Source organism: Heliconius melpomene, chromosome 12, assembly GCF_056956725.1.
Source record: "Heliconius melpomene rosina isolate 202511_hmr_F chromosome 12, ASM5695672v1, whole genome shotgun sequence".
NCBI lineage: Eukaryota > Metazoa > Arthropoda > Insecta > Lepidoptera > Nymphalidae > Heliconius > Heliconius melpomene.
This window is the reverse complement of record NC_140400.1, coordinates 923,607-942,605: the sequence shown is the minus strand read 5'-3', so window position 1 is coordinate 942,605 and position 18,999 is coordinate 923,607. Positions and strand designations below refer to the sequence as shown.

The 18,999-nt window shown below is 33.6% G+C and overlaps 1 protein-coding gene across 1 annotated transcript in view; it reads right to left on the bottom strand.

The window, feature by feature from the left end:
* Positions 1 to 18,216, bottom strand: part of LOC146533317 (facilitated trehalose transporter Tret1-like) — a 40,340-nt gene extending 22,124 nt beyond the window's left edge. Inside the window, exon 1 of the mRNA XM_085195022.1 lies at positions 18,099 to 18,216. Coding sequence (XP_085051148.1) covers positions 18,099 to 18,106 — 8 coding nt within the window. The 5' untranslated portion in view covers positions 18,107 to 18,216. The remainder of the gene's footprint in view (positions 1 to 18,098) is intronic.
* Between the last annotated feature and the right edge of the window lie 783 nt (positions 18,217 to 18,999).

Genomic DNA, 18,999 nt, shown 5'->3' with positions numbered 1-18,999 from the left:
ACATCAACATATATATGAAGTGGACTCAATGCAAAAGCTTTGGAAGCTATTCTTAGAGAGCTTTTAAGAGAAGGCATTATTCCGAATACGTGCGAACTTAGCAAACTTGTGAAATACCTATTATTGGGCCTAGATAGAGAATCTATTGAAACTACTTATTAATTCTTAGAAAATGATTTTTAAGATACTTTAAGGTCGTCATTGTGCAGAGATGCAAGCGTGCGATTATAAGCCCGTCGGTTGTTGGTTCAAATCCCACTAGGGGGTATGAAATATTTAATAATTCTATTTCATCGCTCTGATAACGAAGTGAAGCTCGGTGTTGAATTCCGCCAATCAACACGTAATGCCTTAAGAATTAGGGGGGAAGTGTACTGCGACTGATAGCACGCGGACGAAATTTTGACGTTCGACCACGTGGGCAAATAAAAATAATAAAGAGTTCCATGACTCATGACAGTGTCATGAGATGATAACTTAAAATGTGTTATGATGAGACTCTCTTAGTTCCCGGGGTACCTCTGACCGCAACATCCACACATTTCCAAGAAAATAACAATTCAAAATATATTTTTTCAAATCGAACCAGTAGTTTCTGAGATTAGCGTGTTCAACCAAACAAACACTTCAGATTTCTAATGTTAATATAGATTGATGACATAAAAAGGTCAATAAGAGACTTCAAAAGATCTCATACACTTTAAAACTTGTGATTGAAGAACAACACCATTGTATGGGAAGACTGAAAGCCTAAAGACCACTTGTCAGCTAAAGAGTGTAAAGCGCTGCGGTAGTGTAAATCCAAGGTTAGGTTTGCTGTTTTTGGGTTCCGTACCCAAAGGGTGAGATGGAACCTTATTACTAAGACTCTGTAGTGTCTGTCGTCTTACTGTCTGTCACCAGGCTGTATTCATTAACCGTGATGATTAAACAGTTGAAATTTTCATGATGATGTGCTTCTGTCGCCGTTGTAACAATAAGTACTAAAAAGTAGTATAAAATTTAAGGAACAAACGTGATTTTGTTATGGAAACGGAAAATAATACGGAACCCTTTGTGCGAAAAACCAATACGCACTTGGCCATTTTTTTATTTACATTCTTTCCGCATAACAATGTAGGCAGAGACAAATAAAAGAAGGGAAGTGTAGAATCACTCTTTCCTCTGTCACCATGCCATAGAATATTCTACAATATTATAAAGGTCATACTTCTACTTTTATAAACTACAAGGTTGTACATGAGAAATGAAGCCTAGTATTTATAATGAACTATTTTCTGCCACACTTGTATGCCACGGACGCCACGGCCACGTTGTCAGTAATCTAATCGTTCCAGGCCAGTGGTTTGAATTAATAATAGAGACAATCGATTCATATTTGTAAACCTGTTTGTATTTTGTTGATACAATTGCGTTGACTGTTTAAAATTTTGCTCGAGAAAATTTTCATTCATAAAAAAGAGAAAGCATGAAATGATTTTTCTATTAAATAAACTTCATCTTTGTAACAAAAGAAAATATTGTAAGAATTAAACTGATATAACGGATATAATAATATGATTTCTTTTGATAATTTTATTACCAAAACAAATTAGTAAATAGTTTCCTTTAAAGTTTTATCACTATACTCGTATATACGCATAATTATTTAGAAACACAGATAAAACAGTGAAGACTCAAATTCGGTTTTTTTTTGTAAAAAAAAAATAAAATCATAACATCGGAACGGAGACACCTAATAATAGAGTATGCAATAATTCCCATAAAAATAGGACATAGAGTAAACCATTATTTTTTAAATACTTTTATATATAGCGGCATGACGCAGGGGCACAAACGTCCGGCTGTAAGCGCGGCGGTTCGATTTTCGCTATGGTAACGAGGCAAAGCACGTCGTTGAATTCCGCCACTCAACACGCAATGAATCGAAAACTCGGTGTAAAGTGGAGAATGAGTAAGAGAAGCATCTTAAAGGGAATGGAGTTTCTTAACCCAGGTTCCCTCTGTCTACCCCACTATGTGCAGCATACAGGCGTAAGGCTAAAACGATGTATATTTTTTTATGCCTTTTATTTTAAAATAAGTAAGTTGTCTTTGAAATGTATTGAGATAAATCTGTTCTACTTGAAAACAACAGACTGACTTTGTTTGTTAGTTCTTTTTTCTTGAACTATATAACTTGAAGCTTTTATCTCTAAAAACTCGTGGTTTAAGTCATGGAGTACGGTGTAGGTACATACTATTATTCTAAGCTACTCCATCCTTCAATTCAAAACTATTCGGAGAAGGGAATTATTTTTATTTAATCGCTATAGAGTCAATACACAATGTCTTGAATTCGGGAGGAAAGTAGAGAACGGACATTCCGTTGACATTTGACATTAAGTTCTCTCTGCCTACTCTGATATATGCGAGTAAAAATCGAATCGAATCCTCTTCCCCTCGGACCTCGGTAGAGATTAGACGTGTGCAATTTATTTATATTAGTTATTTTGCATAATGTATATTTTTGAGTAAATTTAAATCGTTAAATTCAGTGAAGTACCAGGCGCACATAAGCAAGGCGAAAGTCAATTGAAGGTATAAAAAGGACAGCAACAGTGAAGATGAAGCTAGCAAATGGAGCTACAACCTCAACATAATTTAAATTGACAATCATTACGTCAACTGACAATGTCGCTTAATTTGTTACTATCAGAAATTGTCATTGTGTCAACTGTCATTTAAACGCCAAGCATTTGTCAGCGGTCTCTGGTACGTAAACCGCCACAGACTTAATAAGGTTGCCATAATTAAATAATTACTGAGCCTTATTACAGTAACGTTATACTGTGACATCTGGGTTGCTGTTGTACTTATTCTCACTTTGCCGTCAACGTAAATTAGAAAATGCCAAAACTGAAGCGAACACCGCCTTCTACGCCACAAATTGAGGTAACACGTTGCCACTCCAATCCCAACATCCCTGAAACCGCGAATGAGCCGGAATTTATAAACTTAACGAAAAGAAGCAAGCGTCCTCGTTCTGAGTCTACCCCCCCAAACGAATTAAATGATTTTAAAGAAGAAATCCGGGAGATGCTAGCTAAATGGAATGGAGATCAGGAATCCACTTTAAAAAAATGTATGTCAAAAATTACTGCTGAATTATCAGAAATAAAAGCTCAAAATGAAGAATTAAAAAAAGTTAAAGCAGAAATTGAAGAATCCGCGAGTCTCATGAGCATGAAGTATGAGGAGATGAAGTCCAGAATGGTGAAATTAGAAACTGAGAGATCGGAACAGCATATTTATATTACCCAATTGGAAAAAAAAATTCAAGATGCTCAAGAATGCCAGCGATCATCTACAATTGAACTAAGAAATATCCCAATAAAACGAGAAGAAACCTACGACGACCTCATAAAAATAATTTCTGATACCGGCAATGCTTTAAACATTCAGATTGAACAAGCAGAAGTGCGAGATGTGTATAGAATGCAGTCTAAACAAGGTCCCACAAAACAAATAATTTTTGAATTGTGCTCAGTGATCAAGAAGAATAAAATGTTACAGGCTGTCCGCCAGTTTAATAAAGGGAAATCCAATGGTTTAAAACTAAATAGTGCCTCAATTGGCTTGCCTGGTGAATCTGCACCAATATATATCTCTGACCGCTTACCATTTTCTTTAAGACAACTTTTTCATCAGGCTAGAAAATTCGCTAAAAATCATAATTTTTCGTTTTGTTGGATCTCATACGGTAAAATTTTTCTCAGGAAAAAAGAAGGTGACAAACCAGTACGCGTCATTTCGGAGAAGACTCTTAATGAATTGTCTGAAGAAAAATCCTAAGTACCAGATTAAGACAAAGTTTTATTTTTTTATATTGTGTGTTGATTTTAATTCTTTTTATTATGTTAGCTATAGTTTTAATATTATTTTCTCTGTCTCATCAAGTATTGATCCGTATAAAACCTTCCTTATAATTAAATTGCTATTTGTTTCCTATATGCTTCTGTATTATACGTTTGCTATTAGTCTGACCTTAATGATGTACTTGTACGAATTTTGTTGTTTTTGTATATGTGATATTTTCCTTTGTTTTCAAGTCCTGTATATGTGCTCTTTAATATCATATTACCGTGATTGATGTGAACTTAATCAACGAAATTGATATATTTGGAGAAGGAAATGCTCATATATGCAGCCCAGAGCAACTTAAAACGTTTATCAAAAATACACCCAAATCCATTAACATTATCCATTTAAATATTCGGAGTGTAAATTGTAATTTTGACAACTTCATAGTATTTTTGGCAAGTCTTCAAATAACATGTGAGATTATCTTATTATCAGAATGTTGGCTAAAAGATTCTGCAATTGTTCCTGAAATTGAGGGATATGCCTCGTATTTCACAAGCAGGCCAAAAAATCAAAATGATGGTGTCATTATGTATGTGAAGTCAGACATACTTCACAATGTCGTGGAACCACAAAAACAGGACGCAACTTACTTGGTATGCCATTTAGCCCGATATAAACTATCCATTATAACAATTTACCGCTCACCCTCTGTCCGTAATCAAGATACTTTTTTATGTGAGTTGGATAGCGTTCTGGCTGGTTGTATATCATCAAAAAATATTGTCGTTATTGGGGACATGAATATCGATATTACCCCCAATAATCTTACACAACAAGCCCACGACTATCTTAATTTACTAGCTTCGCATGGCTTGATTCCCTCGCATAAACTTCCTACACGTGACAATACATGTCTAGATCATGTAATGACAAAGTCTGATGAAAAAATAAATACATTGGTTATTGACGTTGACATCACAGATCATAAGCCTACAGTTGCCAACATTGAGTGGGGTGAGTTAAATCCTAACCCTAAATTATACCGTACAATTATTAATTATCCTGCTGTCGTCAATGAAATCCTTTCTGTTGACTTTGAAGGAATTATGATAATTAAAAGTGCAAATTGCGCAGCAGAATCACTCGTTTCTACTGTCGGCTGTATCATTAAGAAGCATTCTAAAACTGTTCAAATCAATTCCAAATATAGAACACTAAAACCATGGATAACTAATGGTCTCCTACGGTGTATACGTAACAGAAATAATTTATCTCGTAAAACAAAGGCACATCCTGAAAATTATACACTTAAAATTACATATTTAAGGTACAGAAATTTTTGCAACAAACTTCTTAAAAATCTTAAGAGGAACTATGAGAAAATGGAACTGTATAATGCTCAAAATAACCCTAAGACCACATGGAAGGTCATTAAAAATTTAACATCTACACATAAGAATGTTTCCCAACCCCTAGAACTCTTACATATTGCCTCCGATAGTAAAACTTCGATCAATAACGTTAATAACTTCTTTGCAAATGTAGGCAGGAGATTGGCGGAAACATTCAAACCTATACAGAGTTCACCAAATGCGACCCCTGTTAACGCATCGTACGCTGAACCTTTACATTCGTTTGTTTTATTACCCACCGATGAAGCCGAGGTAAAAAGTACTATTTTGGGACTGCGAATGGATGCAGCCGTTGGCTGGGACGGGATTTCAGCGAGGCTTTTAAGGGCTTGTCTACCTAAACTGGTACCTGCAATAACACACATCTGCAATTCCGCTATATCCTCTGGATGTTTTCCGAATGTATTCAAAAAGGCAGTCGTTCATCCAATTCACAAGAGTGGGGATAAATACAGTGTCGATAATTATAGACCGATATCTATCCTGCCAATCATGTCTAAAATTCTAGAAAAAATTATCAACAAACGCTTGATGCACTATCTTGAAGCACAAAATGTCTTAGCATCCAACCAGTATGGTTTTAGACGTGGTAAGTCTAGTGAAGATGCTGTTGCTTCGTTTGTTGACCATGTAGTTGCTTGTTTGGATAAAGGCACGAAATGCATGGGAGTATTTATTGACCTTTCTAAGGCCTTCGACACTGTTTTTATCCCTTACCTTATGTCTAAATTGAGTACCATTGGTGTTAGAGGTATTCCTTATAAAATGCTGGAGGACTATATTAGCAATCGGAGTCAGTGCGTTAAAATAAATAACCTAATAAGTGACAGCCAGAAGATAAATTTCGGTGTACCCCAGGGGTCAATTTTGGGTCCAACGTTATTTTTGATATATATTAACGACTTATGTAAACTATCGCTTACCAAATTGCTCAATATTTACTTACGCCGATGACACGGCATTACTCATAAAAGGCAATAATTGGTCAGAAGTATTTATGCACGCAGAGAATGCACTTAGGTCTGTGACAAGCTGGTTTTCTGATAATTTACTGACTATTAACCTAGCTAAAACAGTGTACATGCCTTTCTCTTTGAAACCAAATACCTTATGTCCAGCTGATACTCTCCTTTTAAAAGTTCATGCCGCAAATTGCCCTGATAACGCCTCCGCTGCAATATGTAAATGTCCGCTGCTTAGAAAAACTAATACCGTAAGGTACCTTGGTGTATTAATTGATATGTCCCTGAACTGGAAGCCTCACATTGATAGCCTAACTGCTAGAGTACGTAAAATCCTTTTTATCTTTAAAAAACTGAGACCATCTGCAGATTACCCTGTTTTAAAGATAGTTTATTATGCCCTATGCCAGTCTATCATTACATATTGCATTTCTATTTGGGGTGCAGCATCAAAGTCTCTTCTGCTACCTCTGGAACGGGCCCAGAGGGCTGTCCTAAAAGTCATGACCTTCAAACCTTTTAGATATCCTACATCTCAGCTATACATAGACTGCGCGGTTCTAACGGTGAGACAGCTTTTTGTCCTCCATACCATACTTCGTGTACATAGGAAAAAGGAATACAATAAAAATAACACAAAATCTCGTCGGTCATACAATGTTTGCCCCACATACAAATGTAATACTGCCACTGCCCAACGACATTATCATTTTATCGGTGGTCATCTATATAATAAAATTAATAAAATATGCAACATATTTCCTCTTTCCCTTCATCTATGCAAGGCAAAAGTTAGTTTGTTTTTACAGGAGCAGGAATACAGTGAGACAGAGAGTTTTATGAAAATAAGTACATAGAATAAGATATTTTTTCATTTGATGAGGTTTTTTCTATAAATGTGCAACCAATTTTCTTACTTTTATTATTATTATTTAGTTTTTTTTTTCTTACATTTGAATTCTGTTTTTCATACAATAATTAACCAACCAGAAACAAGATGTTTGATGGTTCTACCGATTTCTAGATCATTTAAAAATTTGTAAGAGCACTGGTACCCATAACACAAGTTAAATCTTACAATGGGTACCAGAGTTCATAAAACCAGAGTGAAATTATTTAATTGAATGCTGTAATAAATAGGATTGATTCATTGTATCTGGTGACTGTATTCATACATTTTTGGCAATAAACTTTCATTTCATTCATTTCATTTCATTTCAATCTAACACGTGTACGGACAAGTTTTATCTTCCTTTATTTTTTATACTGCACATCGCGTGGTAGGTAGGGAGAACCTGGGAACCTAATGTTAAGATACTTCATTACCCATTGAGATATTTCCGTTCCCCACTTTCCGTTGAATTCTCGAGGCATTGTGCGTTCCAGAGGAAGAAAATTAAAATATTAAATATTTCATACCCCTGAGTGGGAATAGAACATATAATCGTCACATTTATTGTCGTGCAGTTGTGCCTCTGCGCTACGACGACCTCAAAGTTAAAGGTTTTCCTAATGTCAGTTTTTGATTTGAGCTTCTTTGAGTCATAAAGCTTTTTAGTTTTTACGATGAATTAAATAAAACTAACATTGTATTGAAGTTTTATAGTGCCTTCTAAGTTGGGAGCGTCTTCTAAGCTGGCGCTAGTCAATGTTATAGTTGGTTTCATTTGTCAATTGCTTTATTTGCTAACGTTACCTTACATTGTGGCAACGTCTGACTGTAAACCCTGTCTCCGTGATGTCTAACATTTATGTCGTACTTGAGAAGTATTCATTTTCAACTAAATATTACAATTCAAAGTATTTTGTTTATTAATAAAACTCAGTGATAAGAGATTCCATTACGCACAAACGCCCGGCCAAATTTTAAGACAATGCGTAGTAAGTTTCACTCAGTCCGAGCTTTGCAAAGATTTCTTTTTGTATAAATTAGCGTATAGAGTAATCATAATAGGTTAGGCATAGAGGAAATCGAACCCACGACGGTTGCGTTTACATTGAGATGCTGTGCCTCAAATTTGCCAATAAAAATTTCATACTTCAATAAAAATACAATAAATACAAATGTACCTGTTAAAAACAAGAAATATCAGCCTATTTCAATAGTAATTAAGAAAGTTAATCAAAAAGAAGATACTATTTCAAAGATAATCAATTCCAACGAATGGACTCCGTGTCAAATTACTCTACATTTTGCCAAATCGTACTCATTCGCTTTCAATTTCCTCTCGAACACTGCCTGTCCAAAATGGCCTTAATTTAGACAGAAAATGTGTAGGTACTTTTTATTTTTTTACGATATACATTATTTTCATTTATATTTAAGATTTTATAATGGTAATAATCTTTTTTTAACTTCTCGTTGGGGGCATAAGAAACAAATAAAACTAGTGATGAAACACTCCATACTTTACCATCCACCATAATCTCGAGGCATTGTGTATTAAGTGACGAAACTTAAAGCGCCTCTTTACCACATTCTTAGCAGATATAAAAATATTACGTTTTTCACCGACTTCCTTTTTATGAGAAGAGATTAATCTCCAAAAATAAAGGCTTTGGAACAGTAAATAGGTATATTTATATCAATATTTGTTGTATTAATAATCAAAAATATATTTTTACCAAACTAAAAGACGGTACCTAAAAACAGTACCTAAAATACAGTACCTAATATACGAGTAACACGATATATCTTTTCAAGCGGCAAAGCTGCACTAAAATTTACATTCACTCTGTACCTACTGATAAGTTGGCAACGAGCAGACGAAATCTCGTTTGACGAATGACATATCTCGAGTTAATAACTTTGAAAGGTTTTTGTTGTTTTTCATTTATCTATCTATAAATATGATGAAAATGTAAGTAAAGATCGCTGTATGTACGTGGGAGATATGTTATGAGAAGATAAAACAAGTAGTCGTTCTTTATTTTTTTATCTGATTTAAATGACATAAAAATCACTATATGTTAAGGGTAGGTACTTCCTTCCTCTATTGAATCGGTTATCATTTTAGGTTTCAATAATATAATTATCTTTTTTTTAATATTTAATTTTTAAAATAATAGCAATCAATAAATAAAATTCGCTTGCAAAAATTAATTTTAAAATTTAAATAACTACGTAAACTAACGTTGAAAATAGTACTACATTATCAACTTTGCAAATTGCTTCATCGTTTGTGGTAATTTATTGGGAATTTCCAGATGCAGTAAGCAGAGCACGTTCCAACTGAATGAAGTAATTAAACAAGTTGAGATGTGAACGAATGAATGAAAAAAAAATCACCTCGGATGGAAATTGGATTTCGAAAGGAAGAAAATACTGAAAAATATCTAAGTTTTAAACTTTTAAAGTTAAAAATAAGCTATTTAAGTTAAATCTAAGTTAGCTTTTACTAAAGCAGATGCATTTAAATGCGTGACTGTAAACGTGGCAGGGTTTGGGTTCTGTTCCCACTCAAGGAAATAAAATAAGCTATGCAAAACGCAATGTTCTCGTTTCGGGTGAATATTACAAAAAACAGAACAAACAATATAAAAATATATTTCTACCAATAAACGAACACTTTCAATAACTTTTTCCGTAGAGCTTCCTAAATATCTTCCCTCTAATATATATTGTACTTAATACATCGAAGTGAAAGTTGCCATAAAATTATCAGATCTGCGTCTAACTTCGTTATAAAAATAACCAGGTCAGGCCATTCATGGCGCAGGGGCACAAAGTGTGACTGTATCTCTGACTGGTTGAGGGTTCAATCCCCACTCGAGGAAATGAAATATTTTCATTTCGTCGCTTTAGTGTCGAACAAAGCGCGCCGTTGAGTTCCGCCACTCAAGACGCAATGCCTCCAGAATTTGGCTGAAAGTGTGGAACGGAGTGCCTTAACACTACGTTCTTTTTGTCTATCCCGATATGCGTGAAAAAGCATGAAAACTTGCCATGACTTGTATGTACAGGCTATCGTAGTTCAGTGGTATTGGCTTACTATAAGCATGAATGTTGTGGCTTCGTTTCCCCATTATTTTCAGTTGATAACGCGTGATAACAGAATAAGTAAAGATAATCTAATCTCAAGACACTCCATTCTCTACTGACCGCTCAAATCGGAGACATTGTATGTCGTATTGCGAAACTTAACGCTACACTTTACATTGCCAGCGTTTAAAATTGAAAATAATTTTAATATAATCGTTTCCTTTATGTGTTTAAGTTGCCTTAATTCATAATAATAAAATTCTGGTCTACTATTTTATTATTTTATTTTATTGCGAAGAAAATTCGTTTCATTATTACGGCTTAACGTTGTCCTAGTATTCTTTCGAGTGGTTCTCTAAACTATATTAAAACTTATTTTAGACTGTCTGTTGAGTCAGCAACTGAGAGTTAATTAAAAATATATATTTTTATACCTTTCAGGGAGAGAATGGTGGAAATATTGAGCACGCATGTACTTGATTGTAAATGTAAGGGTTGTGAGTTCGATTTCCACTTGGGGGAATGAAATATTGAATTTTTTTTATATCTACGTTCTGGTAATAAGAAAAAGCGCCGCGATCAGTCCCGCCACTCGAGTTGATAATAAATAACGAAATGTCTTGAAATAATGGCGGAAAATGGAGATAAAATATTTTTAAACTTAACACATCTTCCCGCTCTAAGACGTAGCGTAGGCACAGAGAATATTGTGTTAGGAGGAATATTGGATTAGGTGTCACTTTTAGCCCGAACGCGAGACTTTGAGTGTGTAGCGGAACTGTCTTGTTACAAGACTTAGCTGATCGGGAAAATGAAAAAAAAAATACAATTATTTCCATAAGAATAAAATGAGGACCAGTATAAAAAATTATCATTATTTATGTTGAGTTCATTGCTTAGAAAAAAATGAAAAAATATATTTTAAAACATTAATATTATTGACGTACTCGTATCATACACTACTATATAATATTGAAATATGTTAGGATCCGATTTATCGCCTCTACGGGTGACATGAAGCTAGCTCTTTTATTCTTGAAGAATAGATATTGCATTTCAACGGAACTCAGACAGCATTCGTGACACTATTTCACGTGGACATAGCATATACATATAGATATCTATATATTTTTAGCTTCACGCTGTAATCCCTATACAACAGGGTAGGCGAAGGGAACCTACTGTTAAGATAGACCGTCCCTACTTACCTACCGCTGAAAAAACCAGACAGATTGCATGTTGAGTGGCGGAAGTTAACGCCACACTACTAGAGTAATAAGTGAAAATATTAAATAATTTATTTCCACGGCTGAGAAATCGAACCTACAACCGTGGCGTTTATAATCACACGCTGTGGTACTGAACCACGACGACCTCATACGACAGATGTTTGTTCTACTATCACAAGAACTACTGAACGTATTTGGATGAAACTTTACAGTCACATCAGAATAACAAATAGGTAAACAATTTATGTAAAGTTTTTTGTTAATTCGGCTTTAATATAACAACAAGATGAAGCGGGCGAAGCCGCGTTCCGTTTGATAGTGTGTAATAATTAAACGTGAATATATACTAGCTAAAGATCTCCAGATACTTTAACTATTTAAATTAGCTGTCGCGTGCACCACAGTGCTACGAGTAGATAGTCACGGCACACTTGCAATAAAACTCTTTAAATTATATAACACATTCAAATGTGAACAAACATGGAACGAAGAACATATTACTTACCGCAGTAAGAGAGTGTCGGCTATAGGCCATTTGGAATTTCAAATGTTTTCGATTTCCAAAGAGAGAACCAATAACCAAACCACAAAAATAGTAATATTTCATAAAAACAGGAAAAATATATATATTTCACACGTTTTACCGCCTAGCAGGGTAGTGAAAGCGAACCTTGTGTTTAGACACTGCTCCTCATTCTATCTCATAATTTTCAAGATATGCGTTCCATTTACGAACTCCATTCGAAAGTAGAAACAGAAGATTTTAACTCTAGGTTCTAGGTTCCCTCTACCTATCCGGCTAAAAGAATAGAAAAAAAATAAAATACACTATCCAACAGCGACACGACAGTCTCAAAATATAAAAAAAAAATCCCTTATAATTTTCCTGAATATAAAAAACATTATTTAATAAACTTGTTAACACCGAAATTTCATCGAAAGCTCTCAAAAGCTCTTGCCCTAACATCATTACTTCCTTCCTTTCTAAACTTGACCTCCATATTTTAATCCTATCATACTGAGGCGACGCCCTTCGATCCCTTTCCACATTTCACATCACAGAATAAAGATTGAGATGCTTTGAAATAAATAGCTTTACGCTGCATCCCGCATGTGCTATCACTAGGTTCCCTTTGAATATTCTTCTTCTGTTTGTGGGGAGAAACATAAAATTTTAGCAGTTTAATGTTGAAATGAAATGATAAATTAATTGACACTTTGATGTCCTAAATATGAAAACGGAGACATTCATCAGTAGAAACTTTCTAACAAAATTTGCACAAATATCTAATTTGAAAAAATACACTTAAATCTTAGTAGTGAGTATACAGAATGAGTAAAATTTTTAAATATACTATAAACGGATGCGGATGCGGATGCGAGGGGTTCCGTACTTACGCCTTGTGGTTTCCTATTAAAGGAAGATTCAACTAAAAGAGTAGCTTACATAAAAAATAAAATGTAGATTTAGAATTTTTTTAGTATTATATTTAGAAATATAGAATTTAAACCCATAATTATCTCAAATGAAGGATATTTTTGAAAAACGTTATTTACATATATAATATTTATACAAAAGTTTAATACTCTGAGCCACGCGCTTTTCGCTTTTTCTTTTAATATAACAGAATTAAGGTCGAAATTACGAAAAATATTTTTTTTAATGACGTCGTACTTAAGATATCATATAATACTAACATTTATTACATATCTATATCTGATTTTATTTTTTATTTTTTTATACATATATATTAATCATTCTTCAGTTATGTCTGTCTGTCCATCGCAATCAGTGCAAGGGATAGCAAAAACTTTTCGTTTAGCATAAAAGCTTTTTTGGTCCGAACTTTTATGGGGGTCTATTTATATTGTCGCCCCTTTTTGTATTTGTTGTATTTGAGTAACGTAATACCAACGGTAGTTTAAGTATAGCAAATTTATAATTTGTATACGAATTTAAATAATATAGTACTTCTTAGGTATGTGAGATACTTAAAAATTTAAAAAAAACCAGCTTCACGCTGTATCCCGCAATATGAATATATTGTGCATATGTCATTTTAAGATACCGTATCACAAAGGAAATAAGAAAAAGCTTTCGCTTTTTACGATCACTTTATTGTTCGTCTGTACGTGTGTCTGTCCGCCTGATATATAATAGATAGATATTAGCTGCTATTAATGTGAAATATCTAAGCATACAGTTCATGTCCTTCAGTAAAAAAAAAGCTTCTAATTCAGCGCAATTAAAAGATACGAGTGTTAGTTTGAGCGTGTTTGTCGCATTTTGTATATTAATCGCCGAGTAGGTAATCAAAAGCTACCTATTAGAATTATTTTGCAAGAAGTGAAAAGTGACAATAACCCGAAATAATGAAACTTATTTTATAGGGAAAAACCAATACAAATTCATATTTGTACTTTATTTCTTGCAAAGTAAATGCATACGGACGCAAACTCACATTTATCAACTTCAAGTCGCTTTCCCGTCGACTTACAATCACGTAATTGGTACGAAACCCTCGGTGAGCGAGAGCGACTCGCATTTCACTGATTTCCATTTTTTTGCCGAAAATGTACAATATTTTCGGATTTTCCATGATTAAATGAAGATTTCTAAAAATATTCTAGTGTACATATTTACATAGAAAATAATTCAAAAATGTTATTTCCATTTGTACGAGATCGAGTTTTAAATTACTTTCAAATACGCTTTGAGTGTCATGTAACAACCTGTTTTCTACCTTTAATATAATTTTATATATGTGGAACAGAAGTATATGTAGTTGCCATCGTGGCGCAGTGGGACAGTATCGTTTATGTGATGGCCGTGGGTTCAGTTGCCTCAATCTGATATCCCATAGTATGGTAAATTAAGTTCATTCATTCAACACACAAGTCTTTTAGCACAACGAAAAGAGAACGAAGTGTCTCAACACTAGATTCTTTTTTTTATCTACCCTGCAATAAACGAGAACCTATGAAGGTAGGAATTACATAAAATACATAATATGTATGTGATACTGACTAAACAACGGAACTTCAATGGTTTCTATATATAATAAGACAAAGGCTGCATTTTTAATTCTTATCCATATTAAATATATTTATATAAGAATTCCTATATCTGTTTTCAATAATATTAACATAGAAATGGAAATTTCGTATAAGTTGTAACACACAGATTCACATGATACATGATTTAGTCATGTTAATGAAATGGAAATGTATTTTTCCTGGGTGGGCGTTGATTTATTTACGTCAAAGGGAACAATTCTGGATTGGTACTTAAAAATTCCTAACTTTTCATAGAAAGCTGAAAAAAAACGACTGGAAATATAACTATAGTGTGGTAAATAAAATAAAAAACTTTAAAATACAAAGAAAAATATAAGCACAGATGTATTCATAGATTACCAAATCAATTCTGACACTCAAATATGTCGAGATTTTCCTTTGGGATTCTGTCGCGAGCGCAAAATCTTGGAAAACTGTCTGTGCTCTTTACAAATGTTGTTATATAAAAGTAATATAACGCAATATTTTCTTGCTATATTTATAATGTAGGGGCTATTATGAAAAACTAAACAATATTGATGGTAGATTAAATCTTTAGGGTTCCGTATCTATTTAAAAGAAAAAAGCAGAACTAATAAGATTACTTTATTGTGCATCTGTCTGTTGGGCTGTCCGTCTGTCAAAACCATCTCTGCTCAAACTCGCGTGGGAGGACCAAGCTGAAATTAATATCAAATATTACCTACAGACCTACAGTCTCTCGTCTCGTCTCTCGAGGCACAAAAAGTACAGATTTGTCACCCGTAGGAACTTTACTAAGGGTAAATTATTTAATATGCAAAATATACATTATATAATCGATATTCGATTCGATATCATGATATTTTCGAACCTTATTTTCTATATGTATTTATATATGGGAAACCTAAAAACCTTACCGCTGAATACTTGAGGCATCTTGAGGCAAAACAAGAAATTGAAAATATGAAAGTTATTATATATATATACAGGGTGGAATTGTCAGCACCACTTTAAATAAAACCACAGTTTTACCTACTCTATAAAAGCCTAATATAATTCGGAAAAAAAATAATTCCCAAAAATGAAATAGTTATTTCACTCCCGTTTTCTGTCAATTTCATAAACTATGAGACATGTTTCAGATCGTAAAACCCGAGGTTAAGCTTCACGCTGATTCCAGCATATGGCAGGGTAAGCAGAGGGAACCTGGGAAACTAGTGTTAAAGCAGTCCGTTCTCATTACGACACTTCCGTTTACCACTCAAAGAGATTTAACAATTATTTATTCATACAAAATATTTTCTTTTGCTTATGTTAGCTTTTTGCCACTTACTCTACTACACAAGAAAAAAACAATTAAAGAAAACTTTTTAACAATGTAGTAAAAAGCGTCTGTTCTGTTATTTCAATGAATCCATTTGAAATGTACTAGCACAGCAGAAACGTAGAGGGGATTAGATTTTCTTAAAAGACACTTGTCAGCATATTGCAAGATTTATGAGATCCATCTGACTTTTTAAATTTATTAACTTTCAGTTTTATTGTAGCGAATAAAAAAAATATGTTAACGCGACAGTTGTACTGAGTGTATCCACACTAGGTTGTGTCCCTATCCTGCTATATGCAGGATAGGGACACAACGTTAACCTGTTATTAATTGCCAATAGTTAACTAAATAATATTAATATTAAAAGTAATTTCCAAATTTGTCCATAAATATCTTTAACACACCTAAATAATAAATTTAGTTTTTTAACTATAGTTAAAGAACTAAAAACACACTAAGACAAATGTAATGAGCACAAATTCGATATGTTAACTAGTAGACAGTCCAAGGTTCCATCAGCTATCTTCCAACAGACCAGGTCGATGGCACTATAATATTGTATTGTCATCATCTACATATAATTTCCAAGTTTCACGATAATACAATAATTAGAAAGACGTGTAATTTAGATTCCTAGATTTTATTCGACGTAATTAAAGATGTTAGCAGAATTGAAGAAAAAATGCCGTTAATCTTCATGAACTTAGGAAACGTACCCTTAAACTCTACCCCAGAAAAATATCCCCTTTGTTGTGCCCCACAAAAATACGTTGTATGAAAAAGATTACAACAAAAAGCGTATATGTTATACGCTTACACGATAATCGCTTATTTAGCTTTCGGTCGTGTTTGCTTGTTTACTTTGTAAATAAAATAACGTCCATAGCGTACTATGTCTTCCTATGTATATATGACAACGTTTACTTGGACTTCGCTATTCATTTTTTTTGTAGCTTAACGCTGTCCTGTACATAGTAAGGTAGGCAAAAGGAACTTGGGAACCTAATGTTAAGGTAGTCCATTCCAATTAGGACACTTCCGTTCGTCACTTTCCGAATTCTGGAGGTTGAGTGGCGAGGAAATAAAGTCGAGTGTGAATCGAACCCAGAACCTGTCGAACTGTACGATTTACGATCGTGACTGGCCTCTCATGTGAAAATGGAAATAACTAAAATTTATATATGGACACATGACGTGCCGGACGTAAGTCAGACCGCAGGTACAGTGCATATGTATATCGACCACAGATAGCCTTTCTCTATAAATGAGTCCATTTTGGAAAGTCTTCCAAAACAAAAATAATTTCTAAATCCCGAAATTTCGAATCCCTAGTTTTTGAGATTAGCGCGTTAAACCTCAAACTGTTTAAATTTTGATTTTCAGTATAGATATACACAGTAAAAAGATAAATAGAATGAAACGTAATTTATATTAATGGGTAAAAAGACCTATTTATTTTAACCCTGCATGATTTAGAGCTGCCTAGTTATAACATTCATACATAAAACATGCAATTTCACATTTTTTTAAGATCACAGTTTTTATAAGCAATATTTTTAGAGATATTTGATAATGTCTTATTTGGAACAGTCACTCGCAGCTAAAAATTTTACTTAATCAAACATTCTTTCTTATCTTGCTGTATCCCGACATAGCAGAGCAGGCAGTGGCAACCAAGAAAGCTAGTGTAACGACACTTCGTTCCCATTAAGATACTTTCGATTTCCACTTCCCTCCGAGTTTTGGAGGCATGGCGTATGTGAAAACTAAAGAAATTGAGTTCATATTGTTGTAATTAACTAGTTTAATTCACATACGTCGCAAAATTTAATTTATTATACTTATGTTTTACTAATATTTTTTGTAAGAGAGAAAGAAATAGTTAAAAAAAAGTAATAAGTGGCCTAGTAATAAATAATAATTATAAATATATGTCGAGAAGGATAATGATAGCTTCAAGTATCCCCCATATAGCAAGATAGGGAGGAACAGCTTAGCGCCTACCGCCCAGTAAGGACACTGCCGTTCCCCCCACAAATATTATATTCTATCATATCAAAAATAAAATCTAAAACTTATACAGTTTTACACAATTTTAAAGTCCACTTGAGCTATTAATAAAATATCAATATTACAATTATAATCGTATATACACAACATTAGTGTAAATATTCAATAAACTTAATTTTTTCGTAACCTTTATTATGTATTCCTTATTTAAACATAAAGTTAGTGACTAATCTTTATGTTCTCTGTTATTATATATCTATTTAATGATAATATATAGGAATCGCCACTTACCTATGCATTATAACGTCCTTTCACTAAGAAAGCCGGTGGCGTACTAACGCTCGGAGTAACAGGGGTGGTTTTAGATGTATATAGAGCTGTTTATTTATGTTAGATGAAATTGATCGAGAAATATTTGTATTGTGACAGAGTTTTGTTTTCTGTTTTTATTTGATATTGTTTTTTTTTCATTTAGTTTGATGAAGGGATATTTTTTACTTTTTATGGTTTCACACATATAGGGAGAGAGCTTAAGCCTTAAAACTCCATTTCACCCAATTCTCGAGACCTTCAGTATTAAGTGGCGGAACATAGATCACGCGTTGTCTTGGTACAAGAGTGAGAAGATTGAAAATAATACATATCCCTCTAGTGGGAATCGAATCGAAGTCGAGTCATCGTGATGAAATGGAAATAAATAGAGTTATTTACGCATATGACATTCTAAGTGGCCGAAGTCTAACCCCAAATAAATTAGGCTTCATCAAAGATTTAAGTGGTGTCTATTGCCTTCAATTAATGGGCTAAGCAACCCAAATAAAAATCTTCAGATAGGTGACATTAAAATAAAGATAAGATCAAGAAAATAGTGTTTCAAATCTCCAAGTTATAGCATCTCAAGTAATTATTCGTATTGAGTTTGCAACAGTAGCTGAGCCGCGCGCCCGCCCACCCAGCAACAGTTTGCCGTGGGGTTGCTATATACAAAATTACCCTAATTATTAGGTATCTTGATATATTAATAATATTATCTCAAGGCCATAACTAGATCAGTTTTAATTTAAACAGCTTTAAATATATTGTGGTATAATACTTATTGGTAGCGACGTTTATGGATTTCTTTTCTCCTATTTTATGCTTATTACATTGTTATTTTCCTTTTATATTAAGAAAATATATAGTGTTCAATTTG